This window comes from Haliotis rubra, unplaced genomic scaffold (genome assembly GCF_003918875.1).
Source record: "Haliotis rubra isolate DU_JTF1 unplaced genomic scaffold, ASM391887v1 Scf586, whole genome shotgun sequence".
Classification (NCBI taxonomy): domain Eukaryota; kingdom Metazoa; phylum Mollusca; class Gastropoda; order Lepetellida; family Haliotidae; genus Haliotis; species Haliotis rubra.
Genome location: NW_025767286.1, coordinates 674,651 through 696,315, shown reverse-complemented (window position 1 = coordinate 696,315; position 21,665 = coordinate 674,651). Strand labels below are relative to the sequence as shown.

The 21,665-nt window shown below is 38.6% G+C and overlaps 1 protein-coding gene across 1 annotated transcript in view; it reads left to right on the top strand.

Annotated features, from left to right (window-relative positions):
- Positions 1–10,477: 10,477 nt before the first annotated feature.
- LOC124254903 (zinc finger protein 236-like) overlaps positions 10,478–21,665 on the top strand; it is a 31,777-nt gene continuing 20,589 nt past the window's right edge. The window contains exons 1-5 of the mRNA XM_046688738.1: positions 10,478–10,559; positions 15,742–16,004; positions 17,248–17,547; positions 19,393–19,529; positions 19,985–20,112. Coding sequence (XP_046544694.1) covers positions 10,508–10,559; positions 15,742–16,004; positions 17,248–17,547; positions 19,393–19,529; positions 19,985–20,112 — 880 coding nt within the window. The 5' untranslated portion in view covers positions 10,478–10,507. The remainder of the gene's footprint in view (positions 10,560–15,741; positions 16,005–17,247; positions 17,548–19,392; positions 19,530–19,984; positions 20,113–21,665) is intronic.

Genomic DNA, 21,665 nt, shown 5'->3' with positions numbered 1-21,665 from the left:
CTCGTTGACCTTTGGTTGACACATGTCTTCGGTTCCCATTTGCGCAGATCGATGCCTCGCCAAGCTGATCATTGGATTGTCTGGTCCAGACTGATTATTTATAGCGATATAGGGCGTTCACTACCATGAACGCCTGCATGTTAGTGAACGCTATGCATCTTAGCTAGATTATTTTACAGACCGCCGCCATATTGGACCATTGCTGAGTGCGGCGTAAATCTAAACTCACTTCGTAAACTACTCTTCAATCATTTGCTAGACTATGTAAAGGGAGATAACCTGTGCCTCGCATTCCTGTATCTCTTGCATCGAGGCGAGTCTCTTGATCTTAAGCTTGATCGATCGTAAGATCGGGACCGGCTACGATCGGCCTAAGATCGAAGTAGTGGTAACGGGTGTAACTTTTAGCCAAGACGATTGTAAAATTGGCGTAACTTGCTAAGATTTGATCTTTTAGATAAGATCGGTCAGGTGAAACGGCACCCAGATATAAACAGGAAGCCACGTGATCACAACACTCACTCAAATGGCGGAGCGAAATTCATACATCCCAGATGTGGAGATGTTTCGCCGATAAGACATCACCAACGCTTATTTCGTAGGAAACACTGATATATCGGTGAAATAGATAAATATATCCCTTCACCCGCTGGGTAAAATAAAATTACGTTTTATCGTCTTACATCACCGAAAACCCCGTCACCGGGATTCTTCTGTTGGAACACTCGAATCACGTTTCTCAAAACCCCACTACTTTGGAGTAAATACGGTATTTTAATCGGAGTGAATATCAAAATGCAGCATAAACATGAAAAATAATGACTGTAAATTAACTCACCGCCACCGAGGTCAGCATCGATGATCCAGTTCCAGTTGTTGCACCATGAGTCAATTTCCACAAGTGTAGTAGGTCCTGGAAACAACTTCAACTATGATGGCGGGTGCGTACCAGGATTTGAAGCCGCGTGACGTCATTCCTGACGTCATTTCTGCGGTAACAATAAGGCATTGTGTCAGTAACATTTTAAAAAAATGTTATCAAAACGTAGGTGTGATAATTTCTAAAAACCCTTTTAAGAACAAGTCATAATAAAAACACATTTTAAAATGTATTATGACAGATCCGCTAAAACATTTCAGGAACGTTTAGGCACTTTGCACGACAAGTCATACATTAGACGTGGCTGAGTGAGATAATTGTTTATAATTTCAGTGGCCAAAGTTTACAATAAGATTCCCGAACGTTATTGGTTGAGAGATGGTCATGTATCCAAATTTCAAAGGGTTCATTACCTTTGAACCCCCTTAATCGCTCATATACCTCTTACAGGTAAACACCGTTCGCTACGTGTGTGAACGTTTTTCGTTTCTAGCCTCAAGGACCCCCCAATAATTAGTATGCCAATTTCGCGGAACGAACTCGCCTCTTAAGTCACCCTAAGTTTGGCAATGTCACTACCAAACGGATTTGCCATTGAACATTGTTCCTTTTCAGCAGGAGTTTAATGTCTCGCAGTTTGTGTTCCCCATCCGGCGGTTTTTTCGCGCCCTGAGATCTGCTTCTAACAACCGCTCACTAAATTCTTACAAATAGTTAACGACAAAATAGAATAGAATACAACCTCTGATTCCTATTCGCCGCACAACACAACTTTAAAGTTTTCATTGTAATGGCTTACGCGGTCAAAACAGCGTATTTATTAGCGAAAAGGTACAACGCCAGTTTGTTAAAATGGTATTGTTATTGTTTCGATATTTGTTTCGCTCTGATGTCGTTTATTGATTATAATTGCGCCAAAGCAGTTTCAAACCTCATAACGAATTTGTTGCTATATTTTCAAAACATCGTTCACTTTGAGAACTATTTCTTCAAGGGTTAATACGCGTGAAAAGAAAACCGTTGCGGTATACAAACATCAAGCTGCAATACGTACGTTCCTTGAACCGAATGGTATTTTCACAACATTTATGTACGTTCAAAACACCTAAATAAACATCATCTACCCATAAGGGTGGAACGTATGTGTAACTTTTCAAAAGCAGAATATTTAATAACAATGAGTTTGTATTGATTAGCTCGACGATACAACTTATGTGAACTCGCTCGTAAACTCGCTCGTTCACATAATGAGTTTGAACACCGCTTTGACATCGTTCATTTTTCAGTGCAAACACAATAAACTGACATTCAATTCTTAAATACTCTCTGTGCTTTCAAGTTTACACAGATTCCCAAAACGTTGGTTGCTTGAGAGAGCGGCCATGTAATCTAAATTTCTCGGTTCATTACTCTTGAACCTCTTAATCGTTCATACTTTGTGTGTAAACACCGTCTTCATACGTGTGTGAACGTTTTTCGCTCTTCTGGTTTCAAGGACCCCTAATAAAACGAACCTGGTTTCAAGTCACCCCAAGTTTGTCAATGTCACTACCAAACGGATTGCCGAACATTGTCCCTTTCACAGGAGTTTAATGTAGTCTCGCAGTTTGCTGGTTCATCCGGCGGCTCTTCTTGCCCTGATAATTCTGCGTTTTCATCAACCCGCTCAATAAATTCCCTCACAATAAACAATCACAAATAAATAGGAATACAAATTAAGATTCATTTCCCTATTCGCCAAACAACCCAACTAAAGTCGTCGCGAATTATTACGCGGTCAAACAAGGTATTACAAGAAAAGGTACAATGCCAGCTAAATATGTTAAAATGGTATTGTTATTGTTTCTGATGATTGTTTCTGTTTGATGCACTGTTATTGATTATACCTATTAAAGCAGTTTAAACTCCGCAACCGAATTTGTTATTATATTTTAAAGATCGAAATACTTTGAGAACTATATTCTTCTGGTAGGGTTGGGATACATGTAAAAAATCGCTGTGTATACAAACATCGCCGCAATATGCAATGTTCTTGAACCGAATGGCATTGCTTAAACATTTTGCGGTCTTAAAACACACTAAACAAATGATCATCTACAAGTGGGTGGAAAACGTATGTGTAAACTTCAAAGTGAATATTGAATCGTCAAGTTTAGAGGAATTCGAAGTCGAATAGCCAAAGCGGTGTTCAAACCTCTCGCGTGAACTCCCTCGGTAAACCCCGCTCGTTCTACACGAGTTTGAACACCGCTTTTGACATCGTCTCATTTTTCAGTGGGAAACAATAATAAACTGGACATTCTATTCCTTAAGCGATTGCAGTGTATGTAATTGAAGTTATAAATACACCAACGTTACAACTCAAAACCGTGTTTCTTAAAACGATCACAAATAAACATGTCAAAATACCGCATTTTCGCAATGTTTTAAAAGCATTTCAATCGTATAAATATGAAATAGTTTCTACCCATGTTACAGCGCGATGCCTTTGAATAATTGATTTTGTCGATTCTTTTGCCATCAAAACATTTTCTGTGCATTTTGAGATATTCACATTATTTCTCATTGGTATGCGGATACATGTGCAAAACGCTTTTAAAACGTGATGACAATATTTCATTAAACATGTTCTTGCATAACATTCCTGCAACGTTTTAAAACATCTCAATTAATATGCTGTGAAACGTTCTTAAACATCGTTATGAGCATGAGACGTGTTTTGAACAACATTTTGAAAACATTCTCAAAACATTTTCAGTATTTTGAGAGATTTATACATTATCATGTATGATACGGCATAAATGTGTGCACAATGTTTTTAAAACGTGATGACGGAATATTTCATTAAACATATTCCTTTGCATAACATCTGCGAAAGCATTTTAAAACATCTCACCGAATATAAGTTAGGAATTAGTTTCAAACACGTTATAGTATGACGTTTCTTTTGAAACAACATTTTCAAAACATTTCAAAAACATTTTCAGTATTTTTGATAGATTTAGACATTATTTTGATGATATATGCATGAACGCACAAATGTTTTAAACGTGATGATAATATTTTCATCAAACATGCTCAAAAATAAATATTTCAACAACGTTTCAAAATGATTTCGGTACCACATGTTAAGGTATTAGTTTCACCGCTGTTATAGCATGACGTTTTTAATCAGATTTTAAAACATTTCATAAACATTGGCAGAAACATTTTATAATGTCTGGAAAAACATTTTAATTGAAAAATGCTTTTGAAAACCATTTCGTCCCGCGAAAAATGTTTCTTCGGTAATAATGTTTCGTGTTAACTGGGATCGTAAACGTTTCGCCGGCGGTGACCACGTGATTAAAGCTACAGTGGTCATCCCCAATGCGTCAAAAATTCAGTTAAAGTGCCATATCGGTCGAGACTGGACTGGTCGATTAAGAATCCTCGAACAGGGCTAACTGGCGCGCTGTTCTAGGTAATGCGGTCTTTGGCCCCCAGTTTAAGACGAACGTGAACAGCTAAGACAAATGATAACAGTTTGATTTATCGGTTTCACGTCTCGATTGAAATATCTTCTGAATTGGTTTTCACCGCTATCCGCTTCATTAACGCAAACCATATAGGGCGCATTATGAACGTGCTTTACTTACAATTTAAGTTTAGATCAGGTAGATCCAGATGAAGCCGAGTAGATCAAGCTGTTACCCCACGCTTGCATTTGGGGAATGTAAACATTGCGAATGCTACTGCGTCAAGCTGAAAACTTGTGAGTCTGAATTTGACATTACGAACCGTCGCAAAACATAAACGTAATGTTTCGAGTACCCTTAGAATGTATTAGCACTAACTTCTCGTGAGGACGATCTCTTCGCCGTAGGTCACGCGTCATTAAGACAAGCAACCAGTTTCAGTGAGAACCCGTCTGACGCAAAACTGGCGACCTTTCGGATTGTTAGCCTGACAGCGCTAACCTGACTGGAGCTACGTCCACACTGTTGCACAATGTGCAAATTTATCGAGTCATTCCTGTGACGTCAGCGGAAATGAACGGAAAGAGTCGAACAGGGTCATTACGTGGACAATGTTGAAACGCTACGGGTAGACTTGGTGTCATGCGATTTTATTCTACGGACAGTTGCCGGAATGGATCCGATGCCATTTCGCACTACCGTCCCATTCCGTAATCTACAAATTAACGTGTGGCGTGGAATGAGCCGATATGTCTCAAACGGAAAAAGGGTTGTTGACGTCAGGCGTCAGACGTAGATTTCACGGTGTATGCATGAATGACGCGCTTTTATATAAGTCTGTGATTTTGTGACAGAAAAGTGATGGTGGGTAACACTGTAAGGATAATGTGGATCGCAATAAGGAACGAGGGAGATTACGAGCATGCAGTGACGGCACGAGGGTGAGTTAGCCTTCGAATCATTACTTTTACAAAATTTATGTTGCGTGTGAAAGAGGCTTGAGTGTAAATTCCAGGCCAATTTCCATTAGCCCAAAATTTCTACATTAACCCATTTCATAATGTAAATTTCGACGTTTTTGGTTTCCCGTTTTGTGTGAAAAAGTATTAAAATGCAAAAAGAAAAACAACAAATGGTACTCACGTATTACACCGGACATGTACTCTGCTATATTGGATTAGGTCCCTAACCCTAACCCTAAACCCTAAACCTCAGCCCTAACCCTAACCCTAACCCTAACCCCTTTGAAATAATCCTAATAAATAGAATGCATTGACCGAACCACCGGACATGTACCTACTATATTGCATTAGGTCCCCAACCCCAACCCTAACCCTAAACCCTAAACCCTAATCCTAGCCCCTAGACCCAGCCCTAGCCCTAACCCTAACCCTAATCCCTTGAATTACTTCCTTAATAAATAGAATGCATTGACAGAACCGGCACAAACACGACTGGCGTGTCTTAGTGTAATGCATTATTACCGCTTCGGAAATAAAAAATACTAATAAAACACTTTTCTGTGTAATGGTGCAACTTACTGAATGACAAAATATATATGTAACTTAAAAAATTACAAAATACAAAATACACAACACTTTAACACCCCAGCCCGTAATAATACAAATAAATATGAGCGGATTAGTGAAAAAAGAAAATATTTCAAACTGGTGCTTGCAAAATATTGCGCATCCGCCGGTATAATAACTACTGGAAACTCTCAACATCGTTGGCCTTATGCAAATGACATAGCTCGTAGAGATGAAAACACCAGTGAGCGGAGCTTATACGCACTCGCTGAGCCAGACAACCGTGTTGCCATGCAGGCGTCATAGGGCATTGTTTCGAGATCGTGCTTTCGAACAAAAATCACATTACATTACGTAAAAGGGCATTATGACGCATTTTTAAAGTTTGTGGTGCTGTATTCTAAAGGTAGGCCAATGTTTCCACCAGTGATGTTAGTCATGCGAAGCAACTGCAAACCAAGAAACGTGGTGCAACGGAGTTGTTTACTGTAGGAGGCCGTACGAGGCGATGACAACTGACATGCATCGTGACGTCGCTTACATTGTGACGTAATGTAAAATGGTTCGATTACGAGGGGCACACTAGAATGGTGCAGTGACGGGAAAGCGTCATTCAATTGTTACGTCATCAAAAACTATACCTTTATTGTCTGATAAATAGAGAATATTTATTTCAGTTCATACATACGAATTATACGAATGAGTGTCCTTCCTATGGTATCTGACCGAGCGAAAGCGAGGTCAGATAACATAGGAAGGTCACGAGTTTCGTATAATTCGTATGTAATGAGACTGGAGTGTGGTATTTTATTTATTACCCACGTCTTACATGCATTAAAACTGACAAAATAGTGTATTTTTGTTAATATTTTGGTTTCAAACCGAAACCGGTTTCATAAAGAGGTTGCGGAAAAGTTTTGTAGTGTAGTACAGTATTTGCATGACGTCACATTGTAATGACGTCACTGTCTCTGGTAACCGACGTCACGATTCATGTCAGTTGTCATCGCCTCGTACAGCCTCCTACAGTAAACTACTCTGTAGCACCCCGTTTCTTGGTTTGCAGTTGCTTCATTCTGGCTAACATCACTGGTGGAAACATTGCGTTTACGTTTTTCGACGGATATAATGTCTCAGTTCGACTCACAATTAAACAGCGACACGGCAACGTTCGCGATGTTTACATTTCCACAATGCATTTAAGTTGTAGAATGAATGAATTCACGTGTTTGTTATGAATGAAAAATAGTTACGTCAGAATGTGACCCAATTGAGAGGTCATCGGTTATCCAATCAAATCGTTAGAATCTCAGGTCAAGTCGTTACGACACAGGTCAACGCGATACGACACTCGTGTGACGTACGAGATTAGTATGCAACTACCCATACACAGTTGACCACGTGGGTAATAATGTATTTTTTTCTCGATTGTTCTAACCGCTAGGCATCTTAGAAATAACCATACGAAGTGTTTCAAGATCTCTTGCGAGCTGCAATGGTATGATCAGGTTATCTCCCTTCCATGGAAAAAGCAGCGTGGTAGGAATCGTGATTTTACGTCACATCAGAATGATTTCACAAACATCACAGAACTCTTCCGACACGAATACTGGCTTGTTACAGGCCATCAACCAGAGGCTGGGGATTAACCGTCTATAAAGTCTTGAAATCTGGAGTTTTAGAGCCAGTTAACTTGTTTGCCTCGGGAAGACAGGCGGACCCGTGAAGATCCGGGTTAGAACTGATCTTCAGTAACCAATGCTTGTCGTAAGAGGCGACTAACGGGGTCGGATGGTCAAGCTTGCTTGACTTGTTATCCCAACTGAGTAGATCGATGCTCATGCTGTTGATCACTGGATTGTCTTGGTCCAGACTCGATTATTTACAGACAGCCGCCATACCGCTGGAATATTGCTGAGTGCGGCATGAAACTACACTCGCTCACTCGGGAAGACAGCGACGGACATGCATCTAAAGAATAGGGAGTGATTCTTTCGTTACTCCCGCGTCATCAGAATAACTGGGAAAGCTACTGGTATTCGGTGTTTCGCAACACACAAACAAACAGAGTAAGTGAGAGAGTGATTATAGTTGGATGACGTTATTATATACTCATGCTAAAAACAATAAAAATTATATTAAAAATATACTCATGCCAATAATGGTTGGTAACCCCCACCCACCCCACTCCACCCCATAAAAAAAAATTAAAGGGGTGACAACCATTATTGGTATGAGTATATTTGGATGACGCTCCACGTGTGCGTGAGATAATGCTGTCTATGCATACATAGAACTTGGGATATTGCAAAATATGTTAAACATTTGCCCAGAACTCGTCAATAGAGAGTTTTACGACGACTTTTCCAAGAATTTGTTCAGTTACAAGATTGGTTAGATCAGGATAATCTACAACTTATATAGTCTCCCTTGGTTAGATGTGTCAAACGGTTAGTGTTAGCCTGACTGTATCTAAGCAACACACAGTGAAGTTTAGTTCCTCAGCGTTATATATCTGCATTCTAAGAACACGATACACGTATACCGTTTGTTTGTGAACACAGGGTGGTATTTCAGCCCTAGGAGCTAAATGATAATAATCGAATCTCTGATATCAATAATTCACCCTCATAATCATAACACAATAAAGAAGATACGTACTAGTTGACAACGTCCCCTATCACTAATGTCGAGCTTTTAACACAATGTATATATCTATTTTGTGTTTGTGTGTTCGATGGTTCAATAAGTGGTTTCGAAAGGTTTTACCATTTAACAATATAAAGATTTCATTTTGAACCTCACAAACGACAGAATCAAGGAAGCATGTAATGTGAAAGGATTATTATTATCATTATTCATAATATCGCAAACTATGCTGTATTGATGTTTATAATCCACTTATATTTCAAGATATCACAAATTAATAACAGATTTCACTAATAGATTATACGATATGATAAATGAATTATTTTAACAAGTACTTCAAGGTATCATTCAATAATATTTTTAAAAATATCAAACTTGTTACATCTACATTTCTTTCTTTTTGTTAAACTATTCGATAAAAATCGAATGTCTATAAATATTTAATTTATATATATATATAGCATACAATATGGAATAAATGGTAAAACGCTGCTTTGTAACTATCATAACACGGACTTTAAAGAGCAACACACATGAAAAGTATGTAAATATGTCTGTGAGTTGTTAGTTTTACGCTGTGATATTGCTGAAAGCAGCGTTAAACCAAAGTCACTCACCCATTACGCTGCGTTTAACAATGTTACAGCAATATCGCGGCGGGGAACACAAGAAATAGGCTTCACACATTGAAACCATGGGGAATCGTACCTGGGTCTTTGGCGTGACGAGCAAACGCTTTAACCACTAGGCTACTCCACCGGTGTTCGGAAAAGTACCGGTAAAAAGTACTAAATTTGTTCTACTTTTACGCTTTTTATAACAAATGTTAAGAAAAAAAATTAGATATTCAGGTTTTAATACTTTATTCACATACAACAATGTAAATTGACAAATACACATTTGCAGGACTTTTTTAATTTTTAATACTTTCTTCACATAGGCACTTTACAATGCAAATTGATAAAATTGCGAAGCTGGTTTGTTTGGTAGCCTTATAGTCAAAGCGTTCGCTTATCAACTCAAGACTAAGATTCGATTTTAAAATAAGGTACAATGTGTGAAGCCCATTTCTGGTGTCCCCCGTAGTTACTTAAATCATGCTAATTGCGGCGTAAAACCATGCTCGCTCACTCACTTTAGGCGAAGCAATCATCAACAATCAAGCTACATCCTGGCGTTCTAGCTTCACATATAAAAATAGTGTATCCAAGAGAGAAATCGAAATGGGAAATGTTCGTTGTCAGTAGGTACAAACCAAATAATACATCGTTGTTGCAATACCACCTGGCGAGTCGATCCAGGGGAGATAATTCGTCAATATAGAAAATTGACCTCAAGATACGAAGCAAAATATTGGGAAAAGGACATATTCTGTATCTGTTTAACTGTCAACAATTTCGGTTATAGTGGAAATCAATGGCATTGTGAAATAAACTTTAAGCTAATATTGAAAAAGACGACTCATGTCAGTGGAAAAGTTGTGCCATAAATGCTTTATTTAGATCTAGTCTTGTATCAATATCGCAAGTGCGCACTTACGTGCATTCAAGTGAATTTTCAACAAAATCAGCATCTTCAATCCAAACAACTGTTTACTATGAAAGATTTGTCTGACAAGACGCCCCCACACATATTCTGTTGTCTGTGTGCTGGTGTGAAAATAGTCCAAGTGGTGATTACAACAGAATATAACATATAGGGTGTCTATTTAGTTTTTCCTTTCGTGTAATAATGCCTCTATTGTCCTTCAGGATGGAGAAAATCCTCCAGCAAGTCACGACTTATGGACATCCGCTGTAATTACTCCCCCTGTTAATTAGTCTTTACAAACAGTTAAAATCTACGTGATTAGCCTAAAGCTAAGGAACCGTGCATTGAATGAAAAAGATCCGACCAACAGTCTGTCAACATCCGGGTCACTAGCTCCATGGAGCCTCGTTATGATGTCAGCGTACTGATCACCGCCATTTTGGTTATAATTTGGCGAAAATATGTCCATAGAAGCTCATCCTGTAACCCATATACAGGTTGAAAATGTATCTGGTAAGATTAAACAGACGCAATGAGTCTTCATTTCTTAAAGTAATGAACAGTGTAATCCAAACTATGGTTGATGACCTAGTTAGAACGTGTTAATTTGGGTGTAGTTCCACAACCTTCTTACTCGCCCCGAAATACTTGGCGCAGTAATACGCTTCAATATGAGGGAAGGTATTCCTACTCCCTAAGTTAGTTCCTCGGTTCATTGTACCGCCGCGGATGTTAGCAAAATGTCCTCATCTGTATGTTATCTACCTAAAGTCAGGAATTCAATGTAAACTGTGCAAGCAGTGTCTGGGCCATATTCTTTCCTCCGACAACGAGGACATCGAGTATGAACGCTCAAATGCTTCTTGCAAGCGCGAGATTTGCCCATGTAACACAAGACATTGAAAAAGTTAATAAAGTTCCACTTGTATTACTCATATTTCGTAGATATCATATTGCTTTGATTGTCCCAAATATTTGTGTCAGAGCCATTGCCTAAATGTGTGCCTTGAAATGGCATATTGTGCATGGCTTTGAAGTCGTGAGGGGGTATAAAATTTATAAATCAATCTTTGTCAGTGTTATGATGTTGTATCTGAACTCTAATGTCCCTCATATACCTGGTGTTGACTTATTGTTGTTGTAGATGAAGTAGAAAGATTGACATTTATCATTCTGGAGTTATATATCACTTTATTTTAAATCTTCAAGCATCTAAAACCAATTTGGAGAGTGGATAAACATTTTAACTGTGAAACATTTAGGAACATTTAGCCAGTTATAATATTATTGTATTGTACCTTCACTTAACCAGTATAAAGAGATGTTAGTCTCAAGGATTTAACATGTCTCTTGTTACGATACGAAATGAATAAGTGCAAAATAAACAGATTGAGAAAAAAGTTTGAACTAAAGAGGCAAAACTATACATCTCTACTTTGTCATGAAATCTTTTCATGGGTACAATGTGTTCAGCCCATTTCTGGTGTCCCCTGCCGTGATGTTGCTGGAATATTGCTAAAAGCGTAAAAAACCAAACTCAGTCAGTGAAATCTTTTACTTTTCCTACAAATTGTGAAGTGGAAGAACATCAAGCTCTTTTACTATTATTAGTTTAGTTATTAACACAATACACACCACAACATTCTGTGAGATAGACGCCTACTAAGTAATGTTGTGGAACAATATGTACCATGAGTTTTGTAATGTCATTTGAAGTCCAACTAAGAGTAGTGCACTGATCATGTTTATACCATGTCAATGCCAACCTGTAGGGGTGAAACGGTATGCTCTTACCACGGTACGTATTGCAGTACAAGGCCTTCGGTTTGGTATATAAGATATGATCATAATGCAGAAAATTGACGAGCCATCTGGCAATGACATGCATAGATTTTGACAAAATGATTTGATTTCAAGACATTTTAGAAAAGGTTTCAAAAGTTTAAGAAAAGGATGATATGAAAACAGAAAATACCAAATTTTTGGGATTGCATTACGGTATACCTAACCGAAGAAGACAAAATACCGCTGTTCTACTAATACCATTATAGCATTATGGCCTGAACAGTTTCTAACAGTGCTCCTTCAGTTGAGACTTATCTTGCACAAGTCACTGGGCCTTTTTGTATAAATTTGCTTTTTGTCTGTTTTAAAACGCATCTAAAACACCCAGGTGGTTTATGTCTTATTCAGAATATTGTAGTTTGATGGACGTATAACTGCCAGTGAATAATTTCTAACTAAATAGTCACAGCAGCAGTATTCACTGAATTATACAGCATGTCACAGAGGGCTGTGTCAAAGCAGAATACAGTATTACATCAGTGTGCATGTCAGTTTCATTCTCATCTCTCTAATAGGTATGACCCGTGAAGATCCAGGGTAGAATAGGTCTTCAGCAACCCATGCTTGCCACAACAGGCGACTATGCTTGTAAGAGGCGACTAACGGGATTGGGTGGTCAGGCTCGCTGACTTGGTTGACACATGTCATCGGTTCCCAATTGTGCAGATCGATGCTCATGCTGTTGATCACTGGATTGTCTGGTCCAGATCCTATTATTTACAGACCTCCGCCATATAGCTGGAATATTGCTGAGTGCGGCGTAAAACTAAACTCACTCACTCTAATGGGTATACTATATTTCTCATTATATATATTTAAAGTGTAACAATTGTTTAAGCTTCAGATAGTCTAGAAACTGACAAAGAAGGTCAATGTATGTATATTTTAGAGTCATATGTAAGAAACCTAAAACATATTTATGTTTTAAAAGTAGGTGTCTGGATGGATCTGGTGGTGATCAGATTCTGTGATTTGGTTCCTTATGTGGATCAGTGCTCACAATATTAATCACTGGCTTGCAGGAATGCAGCATCGATCACACTAATGTACTGTTGTGCAAAATATTGACACTATGAGATTTCTCTCTTTGCATCATTGTGTATTGTAAATTGTGAACTGGGCACAATTGCAGACAAATGTCATTTACCATTACCGCAACAGAAAGCACTGTAAGCTTATGGTAACTCTTTTCCATTTAGACAGGAAAGATAAAAAAAATCCTTATCACAGGCCAGATTTAGAAAACATATCTAAACTACCCATCAAAAGTTTAGACTCACTTAAAGCGCTCACTATATGTTATGTATGTATGTAATATGGTTACATCGAAGATGAACTTCTCCTCTAACTTTGGGTCACCTACTGCAAACCTTATGCAGATGAATAACACGAGGATCATGCTTCAAATTGCTGGAAAGCATGTGCAAATATCATGCATGTGAACAGCTGCATTCTGGTGTAAAGTTTTGTTAAGAATTCGCCAATTTTCGCTGAGTTTCATCATTTACTGAACTCATGACAATAATCTTTTCATCGTTACAAATTGTTTTACAATACATCAGTTCATATGTAAACAGTAACTTTAAACAGTATGGAATATTTTGCAAAATCTAGTTGACTGAGATAAGTGGCTACATGTACACTAGTGAGTCTTAACTTATGATAGGTAGTACATACATATTTGGCAATGATACAATTACAAATTCACATGGACACTCAGGTCAGGAAGTTTTGCTGTTTTTCTTCTTTTCATTAATTATCTAAATACCATCACCTGGGTTAAGGACAGTGACTAAGGTGGCCCAAAATGCCAAATACTGCTGTAGAACCCAACAAATCTTCACATGTGTGACATGAATCCTTCATGGGAGGTAACTCTGTATGTTAGGTTGATCTTAGTTCCAAGTAATAGGATTAGTGCAGAGAGATTTTCAAGCTTGCAAAAACTGAAACAAAAAACACTGTCAGTTTATCCTTTTTATCTCTAACACTGCCTCTCTAATGCCTTTATTCTTTATTCTTGAATATTGCTTTCTTTACAGAGCATCAAGTTGGAATTTACTCTAAAACTGAATCCAAATATTTTATGGATTTTTTTTTCACGTAACAAATATATTTTCTTATGGTTGTATATAGCTGGGTTTATGTAATCCCTCTATAGCTTTGCAAGTAATTGATTGACTTGTCAAACAACTCATGCAGAATATTTTTTAGACTCTCTGTCTTGAGCGGCTCTTGTAGGTGCACCAGAATCCTATGGTCATGGGTACAGTTTAAAGGTTTGAAGAGCAGTGTTTCACCAAATACACCATTGCGACCATAGTAGTGGTGGTGCGGACTGTAATCTTATATAAACTGGTGCTGACACCATCATCCTCCGGTTTGTCTGGTCCAGACTTCATTATAGACGTTGTGATAACACTGTAGTACTGCACACTTACTCTATTTGAGAAACAAAACAACACAGTAAGGGACGCGTAGGGATTTACGGGACTCAATTCCTGCGTCCTATAGGGACGCAGAAAAAGGCCAAATACTTTTGTAAAATTTCAATAAGTTATCACTGAGTCTGCTACTAGCTTGATTATGGTATCATTCACAGTTTAATTACTGTAACAATGTGATGATCATGATACACAATACAATAACAGTAACTGAATTACAACAATGTTACAACATAGTAAATATTAATAATAATATTTAAGTGTCTGGGACCCCCCATTTTGTAGTCCAGGACCCCTGAAAATTAAGAGTATGAGTCCCAGGGACCCTCAAATACAGGCCTTAGGGTAAATCCCTGGACACGTCTGGCCCTATTGTCTTAGACATTGCATTTCACAATATAGAGTTACTACTAGGACTGCATGGTATTACCGGTATACCGCAATACGAATTTCAGACGATACCTATTTTAATAATTTTTCTGAGAACCGGATTATTGGCTAAAACACATCTCTTGAGTTTTTGTGATTATCTTAATGGTTTGAATTAAAATCTACATAGATTTTCATTCACCACAGATCTTTCCTTCATTTTTCAATGACAAAAGCGGCATACAGTAAAACTATGAATTGTATAAGAAAGAAACTAGAATCCCTGAGTATGCAACCTAATTTTGAGATTGCTGTTATCCGAACCATATCATATATTTTCAGGGCCTTATAATGTAGCAAATAGGATCGACATGTACAATTGGTTTCACTTACTGTCAAACACAAGTTCCCAATATATCGCAATACGGGTACCTGAATTGTAATATATTGCAATACAATTTATTTGCCAATACACAGCCCAAGTTATACCAGAAGCACAATCATGGGTTGAATCCAGCTAAGACCCAGGTATGTTTCCTGGTGTGTCAGCTCCATACCAAGGGTTTCACTACACAATAAGCGTCTAAGGTCTGCATCAATCCAGGTTTTCAACCCAAATGTAGCTGACCAGCCATTATGTAACTGGAAAAAAGTATATCATGATAAACCAGCACACTCACTAATGGATGGGTACAATGTGTGAAGCCCATTTCTGGTGTCCCCTGCCATGATATTGCTTGAATATTGCTACAAGGGGCGTAAAACCAAACTCACTCACTCACTAATGGACCCGTGAAGGTCTGGGCTAAAATTGATCTTCAGTAACCCATGCTTATCGTAAGAGGCGACTAACGGGACGTGTCAACCAAGTCGGCGAACCTGACCACCCGATCCCATTAGCTGATATACATGTACTCCCAAGTAGACTACATTATGAAAAAATAGTTCAGGAATAAAATGTGAGGTTATAAGAGAAGTTTTTTTCTCTCATAAAAGAACCAGTTATTCCCTGTATGTCACGTTACACCTTTTGTCAGTTGCAGATTATGCCCAATATATCACCCATGCAACGCCAGTCCATGTTATGACAGATGGCGTCCCAGAGGGCGTCACCATGACTTTCATCGAGCACACAGTGCTCGATGCCAACCAGGTCTTGGAGCCACACCAAACCATCGAGGTGTACCAAGCCATTCAGCAGGGTGTCCTAGAGCAGGTTGTGTTGGAACAGCCAATCATAGCACAGATATCAAATGGTGCAGCTGATGTCCAATCAGATATCAAGCCGCCTGTTGGCAAGGTAAGCCGATTTAGTCGATCTTTTGAATTATATAATTGTTTTTATTAAAGCTTCCAAAACATTTATTGTTATAATTAGTAACATGTTGTTTAGTACCTCAATACACATTACAAATTGAGCAGCATTATGTAGTTTTGTAATGAAATTGTAGAAAGTCATTTCATTTGAGCTTCAGTTTCCCAAGAATGGAGTAATTTAGGATAGTAGAAAATTGGTACTAAAACACATTTTCACGTAAAAAAATCTCTTTGAGGGGATATGATATCAGCAGCTGGAAAACAACAATTCAACCACTGGCCATTTTCCATGTTAGCACCAATGAACATGATGAAATTTATTTTTGTGCGAGATTTTTTTAATGTAATGTCATGGAAAAGTAGCATAATTCCCTGGAGAAGACAATAGGGCTGGTTAAAAGATCGATAATCGGAAATATCGTCAATGGGAATTTTTTTTAATGATTAGGGACCGTTCATAATTTATGGCTAGGGGGGTGATGATGATTTTAAGGGGGGAGTCACCCATTTATTCTGGGGAGCTAGGGGGTCATCAATTTTGTACACACATTCTAGGGGTCATCAATTTTGTACATGAAAGTATGTTTAAATTTATGCTTAGAAATTAAAGGAAGGGGAGGGGGGATAATTGATTTTGTACATGACATGCAGGAGGGGGGGGTTCACTTATTTTGTACATAAATTTTAGGGGGGTCATTCGCATTGTACATGCTTCTCCATAAAAATCATCATCACACACACTCACACACCCTAGCCATAAATTATGAACGGTCCCTTATCGAAATGAAATTGTGTCATTGATAATATTGTACAAAAGCTGTTGTGATGAAATAGAGTTTTCACAAGCACAGACAATGCAGAAAGGTAGGTTTATATTTATGGGCTGCTTCTAAGTTATGTTCAGGACCATGATTTTGTTAGTCATCCAAGCCTAAATATGTTACCATTCACCAAATTTGTTAAATATTTTTATTTCTTTCAGATTTTTAAAAACATTTTGCTCAAAGCTACTTTTGAAATATACAGTTAATGATTACCGATCTCTATGATCTTCATTAATAGCCTGGCCAAGAAGTATATCAAAAGTAAATTGTCAGGCAAATAATGTTTGAACGCCACTTTTTATTGCAGGAATAGGAATTTGAATGTTGTTTAAAATTTCTAAATGTGACTCATTCTCAGACAGAAGATACAGATGATTTCTGCAACCTATTTATCTATTACAGGGCCCATTCAACTGTGAACTATGCGACAAGATCTTCAAGAAATGGAACCAGCTGCAGCGTCACATGAAATCCCACGATGAGGATAAACCATTTCGATGTCTACAGTGTCCTGTGTCTTTCAACATGGAGGACAACCTCATCCTCCACCAGGCCACCCACGTGGCGGAGAACGGTGTCCCCACATGTCCGGAGTGCAACAAGAAGTTCTCACGGGTTGCCAGTCTCAAAGCTCACATCATGATGCACGAGAAAGAGGAGAACCTGATGTGCCCAGAGTGTGGAGACGAGTTTAGTGTACAGGTATGTAGGGCTACCACTAGCTTCCATCATAAAGTTACATGTTAGAATCAGCCTTCAAACCATGCTTGTGGTAAAATGCAGCTAACAGGATTAGGTGGTCTGACTACCTCACTTGATTTGTGCATGTCATCATGTCCCAATTGCATGTGAGGTGTGCAGAGTTGTCTCCCTTTTCCTTGATGTACCTATCAAAGGTGTGACTGAAAGATTTGCCATGAACTTAACACTTGCTTTGTCATGCCCATACCACTGCTCTCAGGTTTCATGACAAATCCCATACTCACCATTATTTTAATGAAATTCTGATCTACAGGAACGTGAAAGCCAGTTCTTCCATAGTGTTTGTATGGTCATTACACTAAAGATATGCATTGATGATTTACTTTACGTGGCTGTCCCATTCTTTCCAACAGACATTAATTTGATTGGTTGAGTGCATGGGTTTTGCAATTCAACAATGAATCCAGTGTCTTTGAGCCTTTTTTCAGTTTGATAGCATAGTTTCGTGTAATAGTTAAAGTGTCCTACTTTCATAAGCTTATTTTGGTATCAGTTTCATATGATCATTTTGGTGTCATGCTTTCATGAGATATTTTGGTGTCATGCTTTCATAAGATATTTCTGGTGTCATGCTTTCATGAAATAATTTCTGGTGTCATGCTTTCATTAAATCCTTCTGGTGTCATGGTTTCATTAGATCTTTTTGGCGTCCTGCTTTCATGCGATCCTTTTTGGTGTCCTGCTTTCATTAGGTCCTTTTGGTGTCATGCTTTCATGATATCATTTTGGTGTCATACTTTCATAATATTATTTGGTTTCATGCTTTCATGAGATCCTTTTGATGTCATGCTTTCATGAGATTATGTGGTGTCATGCTTTGATGAAATATTTCTGGTATCATGCTTTCATGAAATCATATTGGTGTCATGCTTTCATGAAATCCTTTTGGTGTCATGCTTTTGTGAGATCATTTTGGAGTTATGCATTCATGAGATCATTTTGGTGTCATGCTTTCATGAAATCATTTTGGTGTCGTGCTTTCATGACATCATTATGTCTTCCTACTTTCATGGCATTATGGTGTCCTACTTTCATGGTAGTATAGTTTCATACAATAATTTTCTTGTCATACTTTTATACTATTATGTTGCTAACATGGTTTCATACTATCAACATATTACATCAGAACATAATGTTATAAAGTTATGTTCCTCATGGTAGATCCAAGTCTAAAGGACCCGTGAAGATCCGGGGTAGAATAGGTCTTCAGCAACCCCTGCTTGCCACAAAAGGCGACTATGCTTGATGGCGACTACTAAAGGGATCGGGTGGTCAGGCTCGCTGAATTGGTTGACAAATGTCATTGGTTCCCAATTGCGCAGATCGATGCTCATGCTGTTGATCACTGGGTTCTCAGGTCCAGACTCGATTATTTACAGACCGCCGCCATATAGCTGGAATATTGCTGAGTATGGCATAAACCTAAACTCACTCACTCACTCCAAGTCTAAAGAATGAGACCCTTTAGATTATTGTCTCTCTTTGTTTGGCATTGATTTGGATCCCAGATTCATGGAAAATGCTCCATGTTTTTTCTGCACCAAACTTGCATCAACATCTCTTGCATCAACATGGATATAAAAGGCAACTTGACTCTCTCAACTCATGAAGACTATGAATTTTATTCAATAGATAAACATGAATGGTATAGGGAAGCATGTGGTTGGGGAAAAATATCAGCGCCTTGAGCAAGCAATAGTTGCCTGGATATGTGCGCTATATAAGTATCCTGTAATAATAATAATAATAAAGTTGTACTAGTGTTGTTGCACCATGTGATTTCAGAGTCAGCTGGATCGACACATGCAGGAACATCGAGAGGAGCACGAGGGAGCAAGACGGCACGCCTGTCGGCAATGTAACCAAGACTTCTCCAAACTGTCCCTCCTCAGGGAACACATGAAACAGCATTACAAAATCAAGTATGTCAGACACAATACGCTTACTTGTTGTTTCTTCTTGTCAGCCTGAAAGCACATGTTGTATTTACTAAATCTCTTTTTGTTTTGTTTTTGAGAACCTTTCCGGTTCATGCAGATTATATATTGTTTAAGGTACTGTCACATTATTATCATTTTGTATTGCAATGGAGATGTGTCAATGGCATAATGTCTTCTTGCATTATTATAGATCAAGGTTTCTTGATTTTAGAAAAATATGAAGAGCAGTTGATTATGAATACATGGGTTTACATGTTACAGGGCATCGTATCCTCTTTAGGATACTGTGGTACTGGTAGAAATGGTTCAATGAACCAGTGCTCAGTGTCAGGCTCATCGATTTGACTTGACAGCATGGGATATACGTCAGAATGTCATACAAACAGGATGTTGAATTATTTGGATTATATTAGGTGATTTTATGGTGTTGCTTACAGGGCATCTCTGTCTCATCGGACATACAAGAGGAACATTGATCGCTCTTCCTTCCATCATAAATGCAAACACTGCACCAAGACATTTCAGAAGCCCAGTCAGCTGCTGAGACATGAGAGAATACACACAGGTAGGTTACTGAGACGTGAGAGAATACACAGAGGTAGGTTACTGAGACGTGAGAGAATACACACAGGTAGGTTACTGAGACGTGAGAGAATACACACAGGTAGGTTACTGAGACATGAGAGAATACACACAGGTAGGTTACTGAGACGTGAGAGAATACACACAGGTAGGTTACTGAGACATGAGAGAATACACACAGGTAGGTTACTGAGACATGAGAGAATACACACAGGTAGGTTACTGAGACATGAGAGAATACACACAGGTAGGTTACTGAGACATGAGAGAATACACACAGGTAGGTTACTGAGACATGAGAGAATACACACAAGTAGGTTACTGAGACATGAGAGAATACACACAGGTAGGTTACTGAGACATGAGAGAATACACACAGGTAGGTTACTGAGACGTGAGAGAGAATACACACAGGTAGGTTACTGAGACATGAGAGAAACACACACAGGTAGGTTACTGAGAGACGTGAGAGAATACACACAGGTAGGTTACTGAGACGTGAGAGAATACATACAGGTAGGTTACTGAGACATGAGAGAATACAGGTAGGTTACTGAGACACACACAGGTAGGTTACTGAGATGTGAGAGAATACACAGGTAGGTTACTGAGACATGAGAGAATACACACAGGTAGATACTGAGACATGAGAGAATACACACAAGTAGGTTACTGAGACATGAGAGAATACACACAGGTAGGTTACTGAGACATGAGAGAATACATACAGGTAGGTTACTGAGACATGAGAGAATACACACAGGTAGGTTACTGAGACATGAGAGAATACACACAGGTAGGTTACTGAGACATGAGAGAATACACACAGGTAGGTTACTGAGACATGAGAGAATACACACAGGTAGGTTACTGAGACATACAGAGGTAGGTTACTTAGACATGAGAGAATACACACAGGTAGGTTACTGAGACATGAGAGAATACACACAGGTAGATACTGAGACATGAGAGAATACACACAAGTAGGTTACTGAGACATGAGAGAATACACACAGGTAGGTTACTGAGACATGAGAGAATACACACAGGTAGGTTACTGAGACATGAGAGAATACATACAGGTAGGTTACTGAGACATGAGAGAATACACACAGGTAGGTTACTGAGACATGAGAGAATACACACAGGTAGGTTACTGAGACATGAGAGAATACATACAGGTAGGTTACTGAGACATGAGAGAATACACACAGGTAGGTTACTGAGACATGAGAGAATACATACAGGTAGGTTACTGAGACGTGAGAGAATACACACAGGTAGATTACTCAAACTTGAGAGTACCAGTGAAGATCCGGGTTTGAATTGGTCTTCTTATGCTTGTCATAACAGGCACTAACAGGTTCAGGTTGTCAGGCTCGCTGACATGGTTGACACATGTCATCATATACCAGTTGCTCAGATTGATGCTCATGATGTTGATCACTGAATTGTCTGGTCAGGACTCGATTATTTACAGACCGCTGCCATATAGGTAGAATATTGCCTAGTTAGATAACAAACTTGAGAGAATAT